Consider the following 15,538-nt stretch of genomic DNA (forward strand, 5'->3'; position numbering starts at 1 on the left):
CAATCATAATCACGTGATCCTCTCAAAACTATTCATTCATTCATTTTCTTGTCAGCTTAGTCCCTTTATTAATCCGGGGTCGCCACAGCGGAATGAACCGCCAACTTATCCAGCACATTTTTACACAGTGGATGCCCTTCCAGCCGCAACCCATGTCTGGGTAACAATCACACACATATTCACACACACACACTACGGACAATTTAGCTTACCCAATTTACCTGTACCGCATGTATTTGGACTATGGGGGAAACCAAAGCACCCGAACGAAACCCATGCGAAGGCAGGGAGAACATGCAAACTCCACACAGAAACGCCAACTGAGCCGAGGTTCGAACAAGCGACCCAGTAACCTTCTTACTGTGAGGCGATAGCACTATGCCACTGCCTCGCCGAAATTAGTTTATGAATAAACTTAATTTATTAAAAAATATCATTTGTCTTTTCTATTGAAAATCACTTTAGATCAAAGTTGTGTTGAAATTGTGCTCTGTAATTAAAGTTTGTCTTACCTCACCATATCTTTTTTCAGAAAATGATAATTGGTTTTATTTGTTGTGATTAAAAATGAAAATCATTCCACCAAATATTGCTTTAAAACTTTGGTAAGTCTAAAAATTAAAATCAATATGTCTGAAAACGGGACCGTATCTGTTATTTTATGCAAATTTAGATTTAAAATAAATCTAAATGACACCATTTTCCAGTACATTTGAAGATTTGAATATATTCGGTTTTACAGTATAAAACTATAACATATGCTTTACTCAAACATATAACTACAAATTCTATTTAAAGAGAAACTGATCATTTTATTCCACAGGTATATTAAATATGTACAAACAAGGTGTCTTAGTTACACATATAATATATGTATACTGTCTATACACCAGGGGCCTCATGTATCAATGCTGCGTACGCACAAAAACTTTGTGTATGCCAGGTTTCACGCTCACGTTTGGATTTACTAGCGATGAAATGAACGTGAGAATGTGCGTTAGTCCGCGCCAACTTCATGCCTGGCAAATGTGCATTTCTTGTGTGTGTTTGTTCAGCCTGATCTCACGAGAAAATGTAAGTATTTTACGTTTTGGCAGTTTAGTGGCTAATTTGTACGAATTCGTACGAGTTCAGTCGTAAGAAAATGTACGATTTTAAAAAGGAGGCGTGGCACCTAACCCCACCCCTAAATCCAACCGTCATTGGGGGATACGCAAATCGTACTAAAATGTACGAATTAGATCGTACGAATTTGTACGAATTAGCCACTAAATGAAAAAGTTAGGAATTGCCATGAGATTGTGTTGGTTTGTTTTATTTCCAATGGCGACTCCTACAGGCAATTGTGTTAAATTGTACACTACAAAGTCCTTGCAATGGCAGCTGCATCATCCGGGATCATCCGCATGATCCCGGATGCATGTCTAGCAGGTATATAAAGTTTCCATACCATGCAGTTGATCAGCCAAACATTAAATCGCAATTTAAAGCGATTGCCAGTTTTCCCAATGTAATTGGAACGATCAACTGCATGCACGTTAATAAAGGTGACATCTGAAGACGAATTTACATACTGTACGTGAATCGGAAACATTTTCATTAAATAAATGTGTTAATAAAATGTGATGTTCAAATGCTCTTAACAAATATTGTGGCAAGGTGGCCTTGGTTAACCCATGATTAATTCATCCTCACAAACCGCATGGTTGGGATGAGGCTCCAAGGTGGCAGGCACTCGATCAGTTGTAGAGCGGGCGATTGGGCAGCAGAAATGATGGTGGTGCTGCTCTGGTAAGAGCGGGAAGGGTTCTGCTATACCGCTCTAACAAAGTAGTCCTCTAATACATCTGTGTCTCCCACAGACACGGATACTAATCCAGACAGTAAAGTGTCGCCCACAATTGACGCAACTCTCTCCTCAAATGGTGTTAGTTCAACATCCCCTGTTCCCCTGCCTGTTCGATCCACACTTTGACGGTGCGCCACTGTTCTCCTTTTAACCTGCACCTTTACATGGGACCATTTCTTTTTTAATTCACTCACAGTGCGATGTTCAGACCCCACTGTGTTAACCGCATCAGCTAAACTCTCCCACTCTATTTTTTTTCTTGATTCCAGAGGACAAACTTGCAAATTTTCTTCGGTCTACCTCTGATAGGAGCACCTCCAATTCACATTCTGTGAAGTTTCTGGTTTTGCTTGCTTTTGCCATTGCTTTTTCGTTTGGTTTTGCCAAAGAGGAGTCATTACCATATTTATAGGGGGGAGGAGGCAAGGAAGGGTTCTGTGCTCGTGCATGTGCGCTCAGTTTTACGTTAATTCCGCATACGCAGTGTTTCATTCATCTGAATTTTTTTACTGCATGCGCATATTTATAGCTTTGTCCGTACGCAATGTTTTAGTATTAATTCAATGTAAGTCTTTGTACATGAGGCCCCAGATGTTCTTAAACTCAGTCCTGGAGGTCCATTGTCAAGTAGATTTTAGCTACAACGTGCCTCAACACTTCCGCAAGGATGTTTCTAGAAAGCCTATAAGAGCTTGATTAGCAAGCCCAGGTGTGTCTGATTGGAGTTCGATCTAAAATTTGCAGGACACCGGACCTCCAGGGTTAAGATTGAGAACCCCTGCTATACACTGTCAGAAATGCTGGGTTTCACACAATTTCTTTGTCATCTCAATGCATTAAGTTAACTTTTTTTTTTACAATTTTATTTTGTGCCAAAAAACCTTAAACTCAAAAACCAAAAAGCTTATTTTAAATAAAAACTGTGTGTTTTTGAGTGTAGTAATTGCAATTAATTAGGCATAATTACTTGTAACTAACCACAGACCTAACCTGCATTCTAACCCTGACCATATTGTAAGTGCATGTAGTTCATTAATAATTCTCAATACAATAATTAAACGAATAGTTAACAAGGACACCTTAAAACAAAACATGACCTGAAAAAGTAATAATTAATAAATAAAGAGTTAAAGATAAAGAGATGGCTGAAATTTATTAGGCTGCATGCAGATATGTCAATATCCATATTTTAAAGCACAAAACACCAAGCAACCAATTTCAGACGAGCAGAGAACAGAAAGGAAACACATGCAAGAGCAGTTTGACCAACGATGTACACATTAGGAACAAACCAATAGTTAAACCCAAAAATGTCTGTGCTCGGAATAGCATACTAATAAACTACTGGTACTATTTCAAATTTATGTAATATGATTATTTACTACAGTATGGTATACAGACTTCCTTGTCTAGTACAATAAAGAAAAAAGTTGTTTAATTAATTTATAGCAGCACGTGATGGATGAACTATCAGTGGAAGAACATGGAAAAAGTGCTCAATTGTAAGACATTTTAAGAACCTAATTTCTATTTTAATTTTTTTTAAGAATTCTGGTTAATTTTGAGCTTTTATGGCATATTAATCTTACAGATTTAACATTAAATCTTGTCAAACATTTTCCAGCAGTGGACATAGTAATGTATGTACACATGAAACAGAACTAAAATATAGTGTTATTTTATAAAAAAAAAAAAAACTTTGTGGAAAAAAAACTTTGTGGAAAAAATACTTCCAGAATAAAGTGAATAAGCCGTTTATGACCCTTAAAGAAACAGTAACAGTAAACTAGTACTCTATTCCAAGCAAATCACAGCAACACCATGGCAGACAAACAGTCTATTTGTGCCATGGTACAGTAAGGGATAATTTACCAAAACAAAATGAAAATTTACACACTGTTTACTAAATAACGAGTTTCTTTCTACTGTTTAACACAAAAGAAGATATTTTGAAAAAAAAAAAAACTGAAAAACTAACTGTTAGGGGGGTAACGGTACCGGCAACTTGATTTTATCAATTCTGAAACAACAATTCAATAAGCCAATCAGAATTAAGAGATATGTTTACCATTTATAATTTTTGGGTAAACTATCCCTGTAATGCATGCCGTGAAGAGAGATGGCATGGCACAAATAAAGCAAAATGAAGCTTATACCTTACAGTTTTTCTCAAGTGCTTTGGCACATTTTTCAAAACTCAAATGACAAAACAGTTTGGTGGAACTTCATAACTTTATTGCATGTCTGCAGTTGTAGTAATGTAACTTGTAAATTGTAGTTGTGAACTGTTGCTCTTGTTGGCCTGATGTAGCACAGGCAGGGGTAACATTGGTGCCGTGACCCGGATGAGAGTGAGGTTTAGGGGGTGAATGTAGCAGAGGCCAGTTAGTGAAGTGCTGTGCAGGTAAAACCCTTACTCTTTTGACCTCTAAAAAGTGCTCTAGTGACAGAAGCTAGAGGCCATGGACTTTAGCCTCCTTGTTAGAGCAACCAACTCATATGTGCAAGTTCGCCAGTTTGATCCCAGCTCGGAATAGATTGGGTGGCGTAGGACCAGCAGGGATTTAGGACCAGCAAACAGAGCTCATTTAGCAATTTAGCAGGCATTACAAGATCAATATCAGATATTTTATGGTGTAAACATGCATGTATACGAATGTTTGATAATTGAATAGTTTTGAGGGTGATGGCTTGCAGTAAATGATGAAAATGATTAAGACGTTGTTTGACAGTCTATAAGAATAGAGAAAATCGACTCATCAGTTTTGATCAACAAGCCATATGCAATTAGTGTTTGTCCAAACTACAGACAATTGTACTTACTGTACATGTGCCAAAGCATTGGCAATTTGCTTAAATGCCACTATGAAGTGACAAATGAGCTAAATGTTCAGAGATCTAAACATCATGTTTTGAAAACTAAAAATTTAAATCGAGAATTGAGCCTAAGCAGTTGAGAAAAACTGTAGTACTGACCACATTTAGTACAAAAGCTGTGCGACAGGTATGATCGATCGACAATTATACAAGAAACATGCATCAGTCAAGCAAAGAAGAAGTAAAGAACAAACACTCTGAGAAAACAACACAGTATGACTGATCCTGAGGGTGAAGTCACATGATTTGGAGCCATATCCTCTCTGTGTAGCGCCAGCACACAAGCATGGCTGTCAGAAAGACAAGCAGCAAAGCCAATGTGACTGGAGTCAGGGGTTTCTTCTCCCCGCCCTCTTTCTCATTTACCTGCCCCTTCTCTGCCAAGCTCCGCTCCAGGTCGGCAATCCGTGCCTGACAGCCAATCAGCTCCGTCTGCAGCTGCTCCCGCGTCTGACGGACAGAGCACAGAGCTAATAAAAGAGCCAGCCTGGGGCATACCTACAGTACGCATGATGGGTACGTTTACATGGACATCAGTCATTTCACTATTTACCTTATTCAGAATAAGACAATATTATGGTTAAATTGTTTATTTGAGTTGCTTTAAGAATATTCCTTTCATGTCTGATATGTTATAGTCAGAGTTGACAAGTTCACACTCACAGATATTTGACTGAATAGAATATGCTTATATGGCGTGCTGTCCGGGGAGAGGGCTCTGAGCTCGGAAAGACACCCTAACTAGGTTATTCCCCCAATCAGGATAGAAAAAGATAGGGTTTGAGTGCAGTGTCTAGCCCAGCTCCAGAACACTCCCCTCTCAGATTTAAGTAAGTATCGGGTTTAATGGTGTGGAGTTGGGGTGGTGGAGGGATGCTGAAGTCAAGAGAAAACAGATGCATGACGTGTTTGACTATTTATAAGGATTTGGTCTTGAGCTGATTAGATAATAGAATTATTGTGCAAGGTGAATTAGCCAGATTGTGCTCCTCCCGAATTCTGTTTATAAAACATCACATGGATTAATTGCACTCGTCATTACTACTGTATGTTCCCATGTAATGCCATCCAATGTTCCCTCTAGAATTTCTCATGCTAACGGGTGTTTTGTATGGTGCTGAAACTTTGGCATCTTAGATGTTCGTTTTTAATTTTATGAATGCATTTTTACATATGCAGTTAATTGTTTGTTGTGCTAAACTTGCTTGATACAAAGTTTCAAAACAGTTTTGTTAACTGTTGAACTGTTAAACTGTTGACTGCTGTCAAGCAGGGTTGCCAGGTCCAAGGATTATCTCTAGCTAAATGACAGTTTAAAACCTCCTCAAAAGGAATGACAAGTAGCCATTTTTTCCCCTTGTCCAGTCTGGATTCCTACAAATAGAAAGGGTTACTGTATTTTCTATGATATACACGCACCAGCCACTTTAATAGGTACACCCCATTTATTAGGAACCCCATTTTGCCTTCAGAACTACCTTAATCCTCCTGGGCATAGACTAAACAAGGAACTGGAAATATTCCTCCAAGATTTTGGCCCATAATGACATGATAGCATCACGCAGTTGCTGCAGATTTGTCAGCTGCACATCCATGATGTGAATCTCCCATTCCACCAAATCTCAAAGGTGCTCTATTGGTTTGACATCTGATGACTGTGAAGGCCATTTAAGTACAGTGAACTTTTTTGTCATGTTCAAGAAACCAGTCTGAGATGATTCATGCTTTATGACATGGCGTGTTATCCTGCTGGATGTAGCCATCAGAAGATGGGTGCACTGTGGTCATAAAGGGCTGGTCATGGTCAGCAACAATACTCAGGTAGGCTGTGGGGTTGACACGACGCTCAATTGGTACTAATGAGCCCAAAGTGTGCCAAGAAAATATTCACACTATTCCACCATCACCACCAGCCTGAAGCATTGCTAAAAGACAGGATGGATCTATGCTTTCATGTTGTTGATGCCAAATTCTGACCCTACCATCCAAATGTTGCAGCAGAAATCGAGACTCATCATACCAGGCAACGTTTTTTTCAATTTTCCATTGTCAAATTTTGGTGAGCCTGTCCGAATTGTAGCCTTAGTTTCCTGTTCTTAGCTGAGAGGAGTAGCACCCAGTGTGGTTTTCTGATGCTGTAGCCCATCTGCCTCAAGGTCTGACGTGTTGTCCGGTTATAATGAGTGATTATTTACTTTTGCCACTCTATCAGCTTAAACTAGCCTGACCATTCTTCCCTGTCTTCAAAGGCATTTGAGCCCACAGAACTGCCACTCACTTGATATTTTCTCTCTTCGGACACTTCTCTGTAAACCCTAGTGATGGTTGTGTGTGAAAATCCCAGTAGATCAGCAAATTCTGAAATACTCTGTCTGGAATCAACAGCCATGCCATGTTCAAAGTCACTTAAATCACCTTTCCTTCCCATTCTGATGCTCTGATGCTCGGTTTGAACTGCAGCAGATCGTCTTGACCATGTCTACATGCCTAAACGCATTGAGTTGCTGCCATGTGATTGGCTGAGTAGAAATTTGCTTTAATGGGCAGCTGGACAGGTGTACCTAATAAATTGACCGGTGAGTGTATACAGTACAATAAAATACAGTACACATTCTATCTGACTTACTATTTTCCTCTTCAGTTCTGTCAACACAATTGAAATTTACCAACACTGGCAAACTAAATTAACTCGCTAATTCTGATGTTATTAACTTTATTGATGTAGTTTGAACATTTGTCAATTTTTTTTTTTTTTTGGTCTTTTTGGTTTTCTCTTTTTTTCCAGATTTTAAAAATTCTTCTTACATTTACTGTATGTGGCCTATAGCTGCACAGAATCCCTTTGAATCTAACTTTGAATAAAACCATATGCAATATCTTGACTGTGTTCTTTTAAAGATTTGCATTTTATTGACCTAATTCTTCAATATGGAGGTGTACTCGTTTTTGCGATTGTTTAAGAACTTCCGAATCAGCTGCCTTTGGGAGAAATGACTAGGAATAATAAACCGCAACAAATGATCAAACTGCTTGCTCTACAAACGAGCTGTTTTTAACTTCTAAAAATGAATGGAAGTGAATGAGACCCGGAAGTCTCAAGCCAAAAAGATTTAAATGGCTGCGCCCCCTTGTACGCGAAGAGTAAGGTGAATACCACACTTCCTCAAGTGATAGTGAACAGATTCATTGGTCTGGACATTAACACTTGCTTACTTGCAGTGGTTTTTGGGTTGCCAGGTATGCTTTCCGGGATCAACGTCAATTAAAAAATGATTCGGTTAATATTTTGAATTTGTAGCTGTGAAAATAGCAATAATGCAACAGGCAGTTTCATATTTATTTTCCCACAAATATTTTCAAATTATCTCATCCATACAGGAAAACTGTGTTTTGTGTATTCTCTCATAAAATGAAATAAAAAATCCAACATGATGGAAATATTGTGCTTCAAGTGTGTACGTTTATACTGTAGTTTAATAATGTAACGAGCATGAGCAATGAATGGAGCATTCCATTATTTTAATTCGATTTTTGTTTACATTGAGTATGAGAGACATATGTAATCAAAAATCTGATTATATTATAGATTCTTAACCAAAGTATTGTCCTAACTGTGTTAATATCTGAATATTGTTGTTGTCCATGTAAACGTACTGATTGTCTATTGGCTTCTTTTGAATTTCAGATTACAAATTTAGCTTTTTCATTCATTTATTTTTATTTTTGAGGCAGGAATTTTCGGGCCATGCTTGCTACAATGCTGGCTGTAATATTTCAGTGTGGGGACAGGAGATTCTGAGAAGGTCTCGAAATGCATTTAAATGATTCAGATTCAGAAAAGGATCCTTCAGAATATCCAGTGTGGGAGAGGTTAAACATGCGTCTGTGGTTTTGCCGTCACAGCCTCTCACCCTGCAGTGTCTCTCGGGGTCCAGAGGCCCTGTGGTCTCCTGCAGAAGGGCATACGCTCGCTGAAGGGCCTGGTACTCGCGGGTCAGCTGCCGAAAACGCAGTTCTGCCTCCTCTCGGGAGAAGCCCTGATAAAGAACATATGCAGTCCCGTATGTTACATTTGTGCATGAAAACTTTGACCAAGTAATTCCCAGCTGTTATTGTACATGTAGAATATGAAATCATTTAATGATTCACTAGTAGTTCCTATACAAATTCAAGGGAGCTTCTACAGTACAGTACTGTAAGTTTGTCTGACACATCTTTTGAGTATTATTTTGCTTGCCTGAAGTGAAAAAATGTTTTGAAATGATGACAGTGGTGAGTTATGGTTGAGTGATGGTTTATTACTCATCAAATGAAGGAAAATATATGCAAATCAGACATTATTTACTCACCCTTCTGTTTTTCAAATGCCATATGTCCTTTCTTTTTCAAACCACAAAAGGAGGATTTTGTTATTCTACTTCTCATCATTTTATGCAGTTTATTACATCGAAGCCTCACACAGGCACACAATATTCATTCATTCATTTATTTTCCTTCGGCTTAGTCCCTTTAATCATCACAGGTCGCCACAGCAGAATGAACCACTATCTATTTCAGCATATGTTTTACGCAGCAGATGCCCTTCCAGCTGCAATCTAGTACTTGTAACCATCCATACATACTCATTTACACGCATACACTATAGACAATTAGTTTATTCAATTCATCTATAGTGTGTGTCTTTGGACTGTGGGGGACACCGGAGCATCCGTAGGTAACCCATGCAAACACCTGGAAGAAATCCACATGAAAATGGGAAGAACATGCTAACTCTACAGAAATGCCAACTGGCCAAATTAGCCTTCGAACCAGCTCCTTTCTGTGAGGCGACAGTGCTAAGCACTGAGCTACCGCGCACCCATGCACACAATATTTCAAAACCAAATTCATAATGAATTCATGGGCAATTTATGGATGAGTATGAGCAAAACATTTTCTTCTCCTTTTCTGGTATTAAAAGCTAGACAAAACTAGCATGTGGACATTTTTCTATTTTAATTTTTGGTTGAATTACTCCTTCGACCTCTCCTTGTTATAGCCTCCCATGCCAGAATCCCCAGGTAGAACCCTGCTCAGAGTACGCAGATCTTAGATTAGATTGGTGCCATGATCCGGATGGAAATAAGGATTATAGAGGTGAGTGTAGACCTCACCTTAATCTAAAGATGTTAGAACATCAGCCTCCCATGCCGGAAACATCATTTTGAATCCTTGTTTAGAGCTGATGAGTGGGTGTCAATTCAGTGTGGGTTTGATTTTGGCAAGTAGGATGCAATCTTTTATTAACATCTATACTGATCCTGAAACATCATTCCTGTTTGAAAATGTAAAGCATACCTAATCCCTACCCCAAACATAACCCTAACTGCAAATTTGCATGTTCTCCCTGTGTTCGCGTGGGTTTCCTCCATGTGCTCCGGTTTTCCCCACAGTCCAAAGACATGCGCTATAGGTGAATTGGGTAAGGTAAATTGTCCATAGTGTATGTGTGTGAATTAGTGTGTAAGGATGTGTCCCAGTGATGGTTTGCAACTGAAAGGGCATTCGCTGCGTAAAACATATGCTGGATAAGTTGGTGGTTCATTCAGCAGTGGCAACCCCTGATTAATAAAGGGACTAAGCCAAAAAGAAAATGAATGAATGACTAGAGGAGGTTTAACAGTTGGATAACAATAATGTTGAAGCACATAACTCAAATATACGTTTTAAACTTTTCCTTTAAATCTGATTGGCTGATTTGAATGTGGTTCCACAATCAACATAGATGTTGATTCAGAAATGTGTCCTACTTTTTGAATTCACAAAGTATAAGTAACAGTCGATCCAGATGGGTTATATTGGTGCCGTGAGCCGGATTGAATTTAGCTTTATTATGGTAATTGTAATGGAGGCTACTTGTTGAGTACTGTGATTAAACCTCAATACACTGATCTCAAGAGGTTAGAGCCCCCACCTCCCATGCCAGAATTGTTGCTCAAAAAAGCCATGTGAGTGTTGGAGTAACAAGTAGTTGTTACTTACAATATGGTTACTATGAAAATGTCAAATTATGATTATAGTGACTTTAATTATCATGTTATCACTTTTTTCAACACCAAGTTATATCTGTAAACGAACAAACTAAAACTAAACTAAAATGTAGAGATTTATGCATCTTTGTGACAAACAACAAACCTGGTTCCCTGCAATTTGGATTTCTTTACTTATGTTAGTATTACTTCATATACATCGTTTTTTGTGTGTTTTTTTTATAATTAAGGTATTGTTTGTTAAACCTACAGTTGGAAAACTGCTTCACAGGAATCCATATTTGCACTGCTTTAGTACTGCAAAAAGTTGCTTTATATAAGCCAAAAATGGGTTGTGTGATTTGACAAACATATGTAACTGCAATTGTTCTGACTGATATTGTGATTTAATTTGGCAAAGTCAATCTTCAGCTTCATATTATCAGTAGTGTGCAAGACACACTTTAAATCAAAGGTGTAAAACTCAGTTCCTGGAAGGCTGCAGCTCTGCACAGTTTAGTTTTAACCCTAATTAAACACACCTGATCAAACTAATTGAGTCCTTCAGGCTTGTTTGAAACTTTTAGGTAATGTCGCGTTCACATTAGAGTTTGTGTATGCGAAATTCTGTAGAATGGCGATGCATAAAAAGGCTGGATTAAACAAGATGATTAAACATTTAAAAAAGCGCGCAATTGGTCCATATTTTAAATTTCTGTCCAGAGAGGTCATGTTTTTAACTTTGTGATTTTGCAGGTCAGAATTCAGCAAGCTTGAACTTTATAACACAGTGAACTGCGAAACTTTTCGCACAAGCTTACATTTCCGATCTGACGCATTCGCATGCGTATGAATGGAAGTCTATTGGTGAGAAAAGTCCAGTATGATGGCAGTTTGAAACCTCTGCTTTAAATGAAAGGTATACAACATACTTTGCGAATAAAGCTTGCCTTCTAATACAGGAGTGAATCATCAATCGCTTTAGGCTGACGATGCTCCGGGGAGGGGCTTAGACCAGACATGAGTTTCTGCAGATTTTGTGTGACACAGATGTTTAGAAATGAAACTATAGAGACGGTTGTTGTTTAATTGTATTGCTGATTCCTAATATGTACTGTGATTGTAAGCTTGACAAGCAATTTTGGAGAATTTTATGTTTCCCCATTTAGGCAGAATACCCGAGCATACTGCCAGAGAGGCATTTCAAAGATGGGCGCTGAGTGAAATTACTTGTCTTAAAGGGACTTTGTTTATATCCAAACACACGTCCTATTCTTATGCCCCATATGGTGATCCATACATCTCCAAAACCCCACAGATGAACAAATCTAAATTTGTTTTAATTAAAAAAAATATAAATATGCATATATTAAATAATACTGCTATGAATATTAACATTATACAAATGCAAATGGTCATGATTAAGCTGAAAAAAGCCCCCCAGACACGAAAAAGGCATGGGGGTAGTGGTTTTATATTTATGTAGTAAATAATAATCTTTGTAACATGTTAATCCATTTTTTTATATGTTAAGATATTTGTGTCAATTATATATTGTATACAATACTGTGTGACAACTACAATTTACACTTTGCATGTTACAGTCATCAAACAGATTTTTATAACTGTAAATTAAATCTGAATTTGAATGTGAAGAAATTTTTTTTTAATGAAGAACAGTGTATTCAGGAGTGTAGAGAACACAAGAACACACTGTTATGATATGAGATCACCTTCTGTGTGCAGTTAATGACTCGTTTAAAATCCCGCTCCTCATTAACCAGCTCTGCATATCAGTAAACAACCTGCAGACGGAGGCCACTTATGAACAGGAGAACTGCTGAGACGCCTCTTCACGTTCCCTGGAGCACAACACTTAACTACATCTGACCAAATAATACCGCTAATTCAAATAAATGCTTTGAATTAAACAAACACACTGGATTTTGACATCCGTTTATGAAATGAACATGCAGGCTGCAGTTTTTTACTTTCAGATGAAAATCTAAATGTTATGGTGGGGTTAATTATTTTCAATTATTAATTATATTGTGGTTGTTAGGGTGTGCTGTGTTGTTGCTAGGCTGTTTCTTGCTTCAAGATAAAGTCAATATTTTTATTTTATATTTTATGTGTAACATTTTTTGTTGCTACACTCTCAAAATCAATCCATATATATCTGTAGCTTTTTTTTCAAAATTCTGTGCAGAAATAGCAACAAAAACAAAAAAAAGCCGGGCCCCATAATGATTACCAACTGTGATTAAGCTTTTCCTCCATTTTAACATACTGCTATTCTCTGAGGTTGCATGAACGTAATTGGATAGCATCAACACTAGTTTTGCATAAAATGATTGGCTGACACCTGCATCGGCGCTTGAACTTTGAATGTTTTTTAACTTCTGCAACATGCGACAAATCCAACACATTAGACAAACCCACAATTCAGTTTGCCAATGCTTGACGTCACTCCATTCAAAGTAAATGAGAAGTATTAACACAGAGGGCCCTATCATACACCCAGCGCAATAAGGCGCAAGATGTGTTTGGTGCGATTTGTTGCTATTTTCAGACCAGCGCAACCCTAATTGTCACATTTTGCACCACGTTGTTTAAATAGTAATCCATTTGCGCCACTTTGGGTGTGCCAGTCTATAAAGGTGGAGTGTTAAGGCGTATTGTTGGCACGTTGCTATTTTGAGAAACTGAAATTGACCACCCCATTGACCAAGTAAAAGATTGTTTAAAGTCCAGCGCAGAGCGTGTTAGTTACCATGAAAGTAAGGCAGTAAAGTAAGGAGTAAAAGTAATGTAAAGAGAAAGTAAAGAGGCCAAATGGAGGAGACTCGTTCTTTCTGTTTTCTCGCTAGTGAAGCATTTTATCCAGTTTTTACACTTACAAAGTCCACTATGTAATAGCAACTGACTCTTAAAAAAGGGAATGGGAGATAAAACTCTGATTGCTTTACAGCATGTTATGCTCAAAACACACCCATAACTCATTTTGAAAATAAGCACAACCCTGTTAGACCATGCGTCAGTGCGCACACCATATTTTTCCATCCTAACAATAGTAAAATTCGGACTTGGCCTTAATGCTTTTGCGCAATGCACTTTAGACTTTGCGCTTAGATCATTAAAATAGAGCCCAGGCACATTGTGTGAAGGAGGGTGAGAGATTTCTTACACAAACATCTTACCATCTTTAAAGATTTTAAATGATTCTGTTGTTTGTTTTGTTTTTTAAGCGAAAGTGTCTTCTTGTTAGTGTAGGGATTAAGGATTTGAATATAACTCATTGCATTACATACATCCTCAAGATCCTCTTCGGGTGTAGCAGGGGTGTAATCTGTGCGGTCTGTGTTATATGATGTCAGAGATGATGTTTCCGAATCCACAGATTCTTCATCAAATCCAAAATATGTCTCCACAACATGCCTCTGAAACAGAAAAAGAAGTACTTAAACTCTGCTTTTCAGTACTTAAATATTTTACAGGTCAAAAACAAGATATGCAGTTTTGGTGTCTAGTTTTTCAGCATAACAGATTTAACCACATAATTATTCTGACCAGTACTACAAATGTATGAAATAATAGGTGGTAATACAGTTTTACTCGATAATACATATACTTAAAATGATTAAAAACCTCTTGCTAACAAATGGGTAAAGCAATTATGGTTTAACAGTGTAAATATAAAGATTTAAAATTACAGATGATTAGTGTATAGGAACAGCATTGTAATCCTCACTGTGGTCTTTTAATAGAACATAAGATTTTTTTTTTTCATATTTAGAAACTATTGCTACACTGAATGACAGTTTGGTGGATTTGTTTATCTGTAAATTGTGGCAAAAATATCTGATGGGATTTTTGCTCTGAAAAACACAATAAAACAGGACATATCCAAACATTTATAGGTATTACCCTTTTATTGTTTGTGTGCTTAAAAAAAATGTTGTCCTGTTTATTCAAAAGGATAGTTCACCCAAAAACCAGTTCGACTGTCTTTCTACTGTTGAACAGAAATGAAGATACTTTGAAACTGGTAACATACTGGTAACAATTCTTGTAACAATTCTCATCCACGATAAGAATAAAACAATGGAAGGAATAGCTGCAGCAACATTCTTCATCAAAATATATATTTTCTGTGTCAAACAAGTCAAACAGAGAAAGCAAATAATGACAAAATTTAAATTTTGGGGTGAATAACCCCTTTAATCAATGAATCAATCAATGAATCAATCAATGAATCAATCAATGAATCAATCAAAGAATCTATCTATCTATCTATCTATCTATCTATCTATCTATCTATCTATCTATCTATCTATCTATCTATCTATCTATCTATCTATCTATCTATCTATCTATCTATCTATCTATCTATCTATCTATCTATCTATCTATCTATCTATCTATCTATCTATCACCCATCTCACACACACACACAAAATCCAAATGATGCAGTCCCATGAAATAAAAAGGTCACACAGAAGAACCTAGATGCCCTTATAATACACCATGCTTCGCTCTTACCATCGTGTTTGTAGGTCATTTCCTGACAGCCAGAGAAATACAGACACACCAGAGCACACAGACACAGGAACAAGGAGAGATACAGCACCAGCAGGACATACTCTGGCATACTGAAGCTTAAGATAGGCTCCTCAGTCCATGCGCTTTACCATTCCGAAAATTCCCTCGCCCCAAAAAACTACACAATCTTATCTATCCAAGACAACCATCTTCCCCAGTGGTCATTAAAAATGACAAACACAAACATGTGTTTAATAATAAT

At 37.5% G+C, this 15,538-nt stretch overlaps 1 protein-coding gene across 27 annotated transcripts in view; it reads right to left on the bottom strand.

The window, feature by feature from the left end:
- Positions 1-15,538, bottom strand: part of jakmip1 (janus kinase and microtubule interacting protein 1) — a 66,530-nt gene that overhangs the window by 14,260 nt on the left and 36,732 nt on the right. For 15 of the 27 annotated variants that reach the window (XR_015507257.1, XR_015507259.1, XR_015507258.1 and 12 more), the window contains exons 9-11: positions 14,046-14,174; positions 8,638-8,763; positions 5,093-5,176 (exon numbers count right to left, since the gene is read on the bottom strand). Coding sequence is in view for 23 of the 27 variants with exons in the window: in XM_087281297.1 (XP_087137423.1) it covers positions 5,093-5,176; positions 8,638-8,763; positions 14,046-14,174 (339 nt within the window). In the remaining 4 variants the exon portion in view is untranslated. Of the gene's footprint in view, positions 1-5,092; positions 5,177-8,637; positions 8,764-14,045; positions 14,175-15,276 lie in introns of all 27 variants that reach the window. The other 12 variants (XR_015507260.1, XM_087281304.1, XM_087281307.1 and 9 more) reach the window with 2 other exon arrangements.

The sequence above is a fragment of the Danio rerio genome, chromosome 14, assembly GCF_052040795.2.
Source record: "Danio rerio strain M-AB ecotype USA chromosome 14, GRCz13ab, whole genome shotgun sequence".
NCBI lineage: Eukaryota > Metazoa > Chordata > Actinopteri > Cypriniformes > Danionidae > Danio > Danio rerio.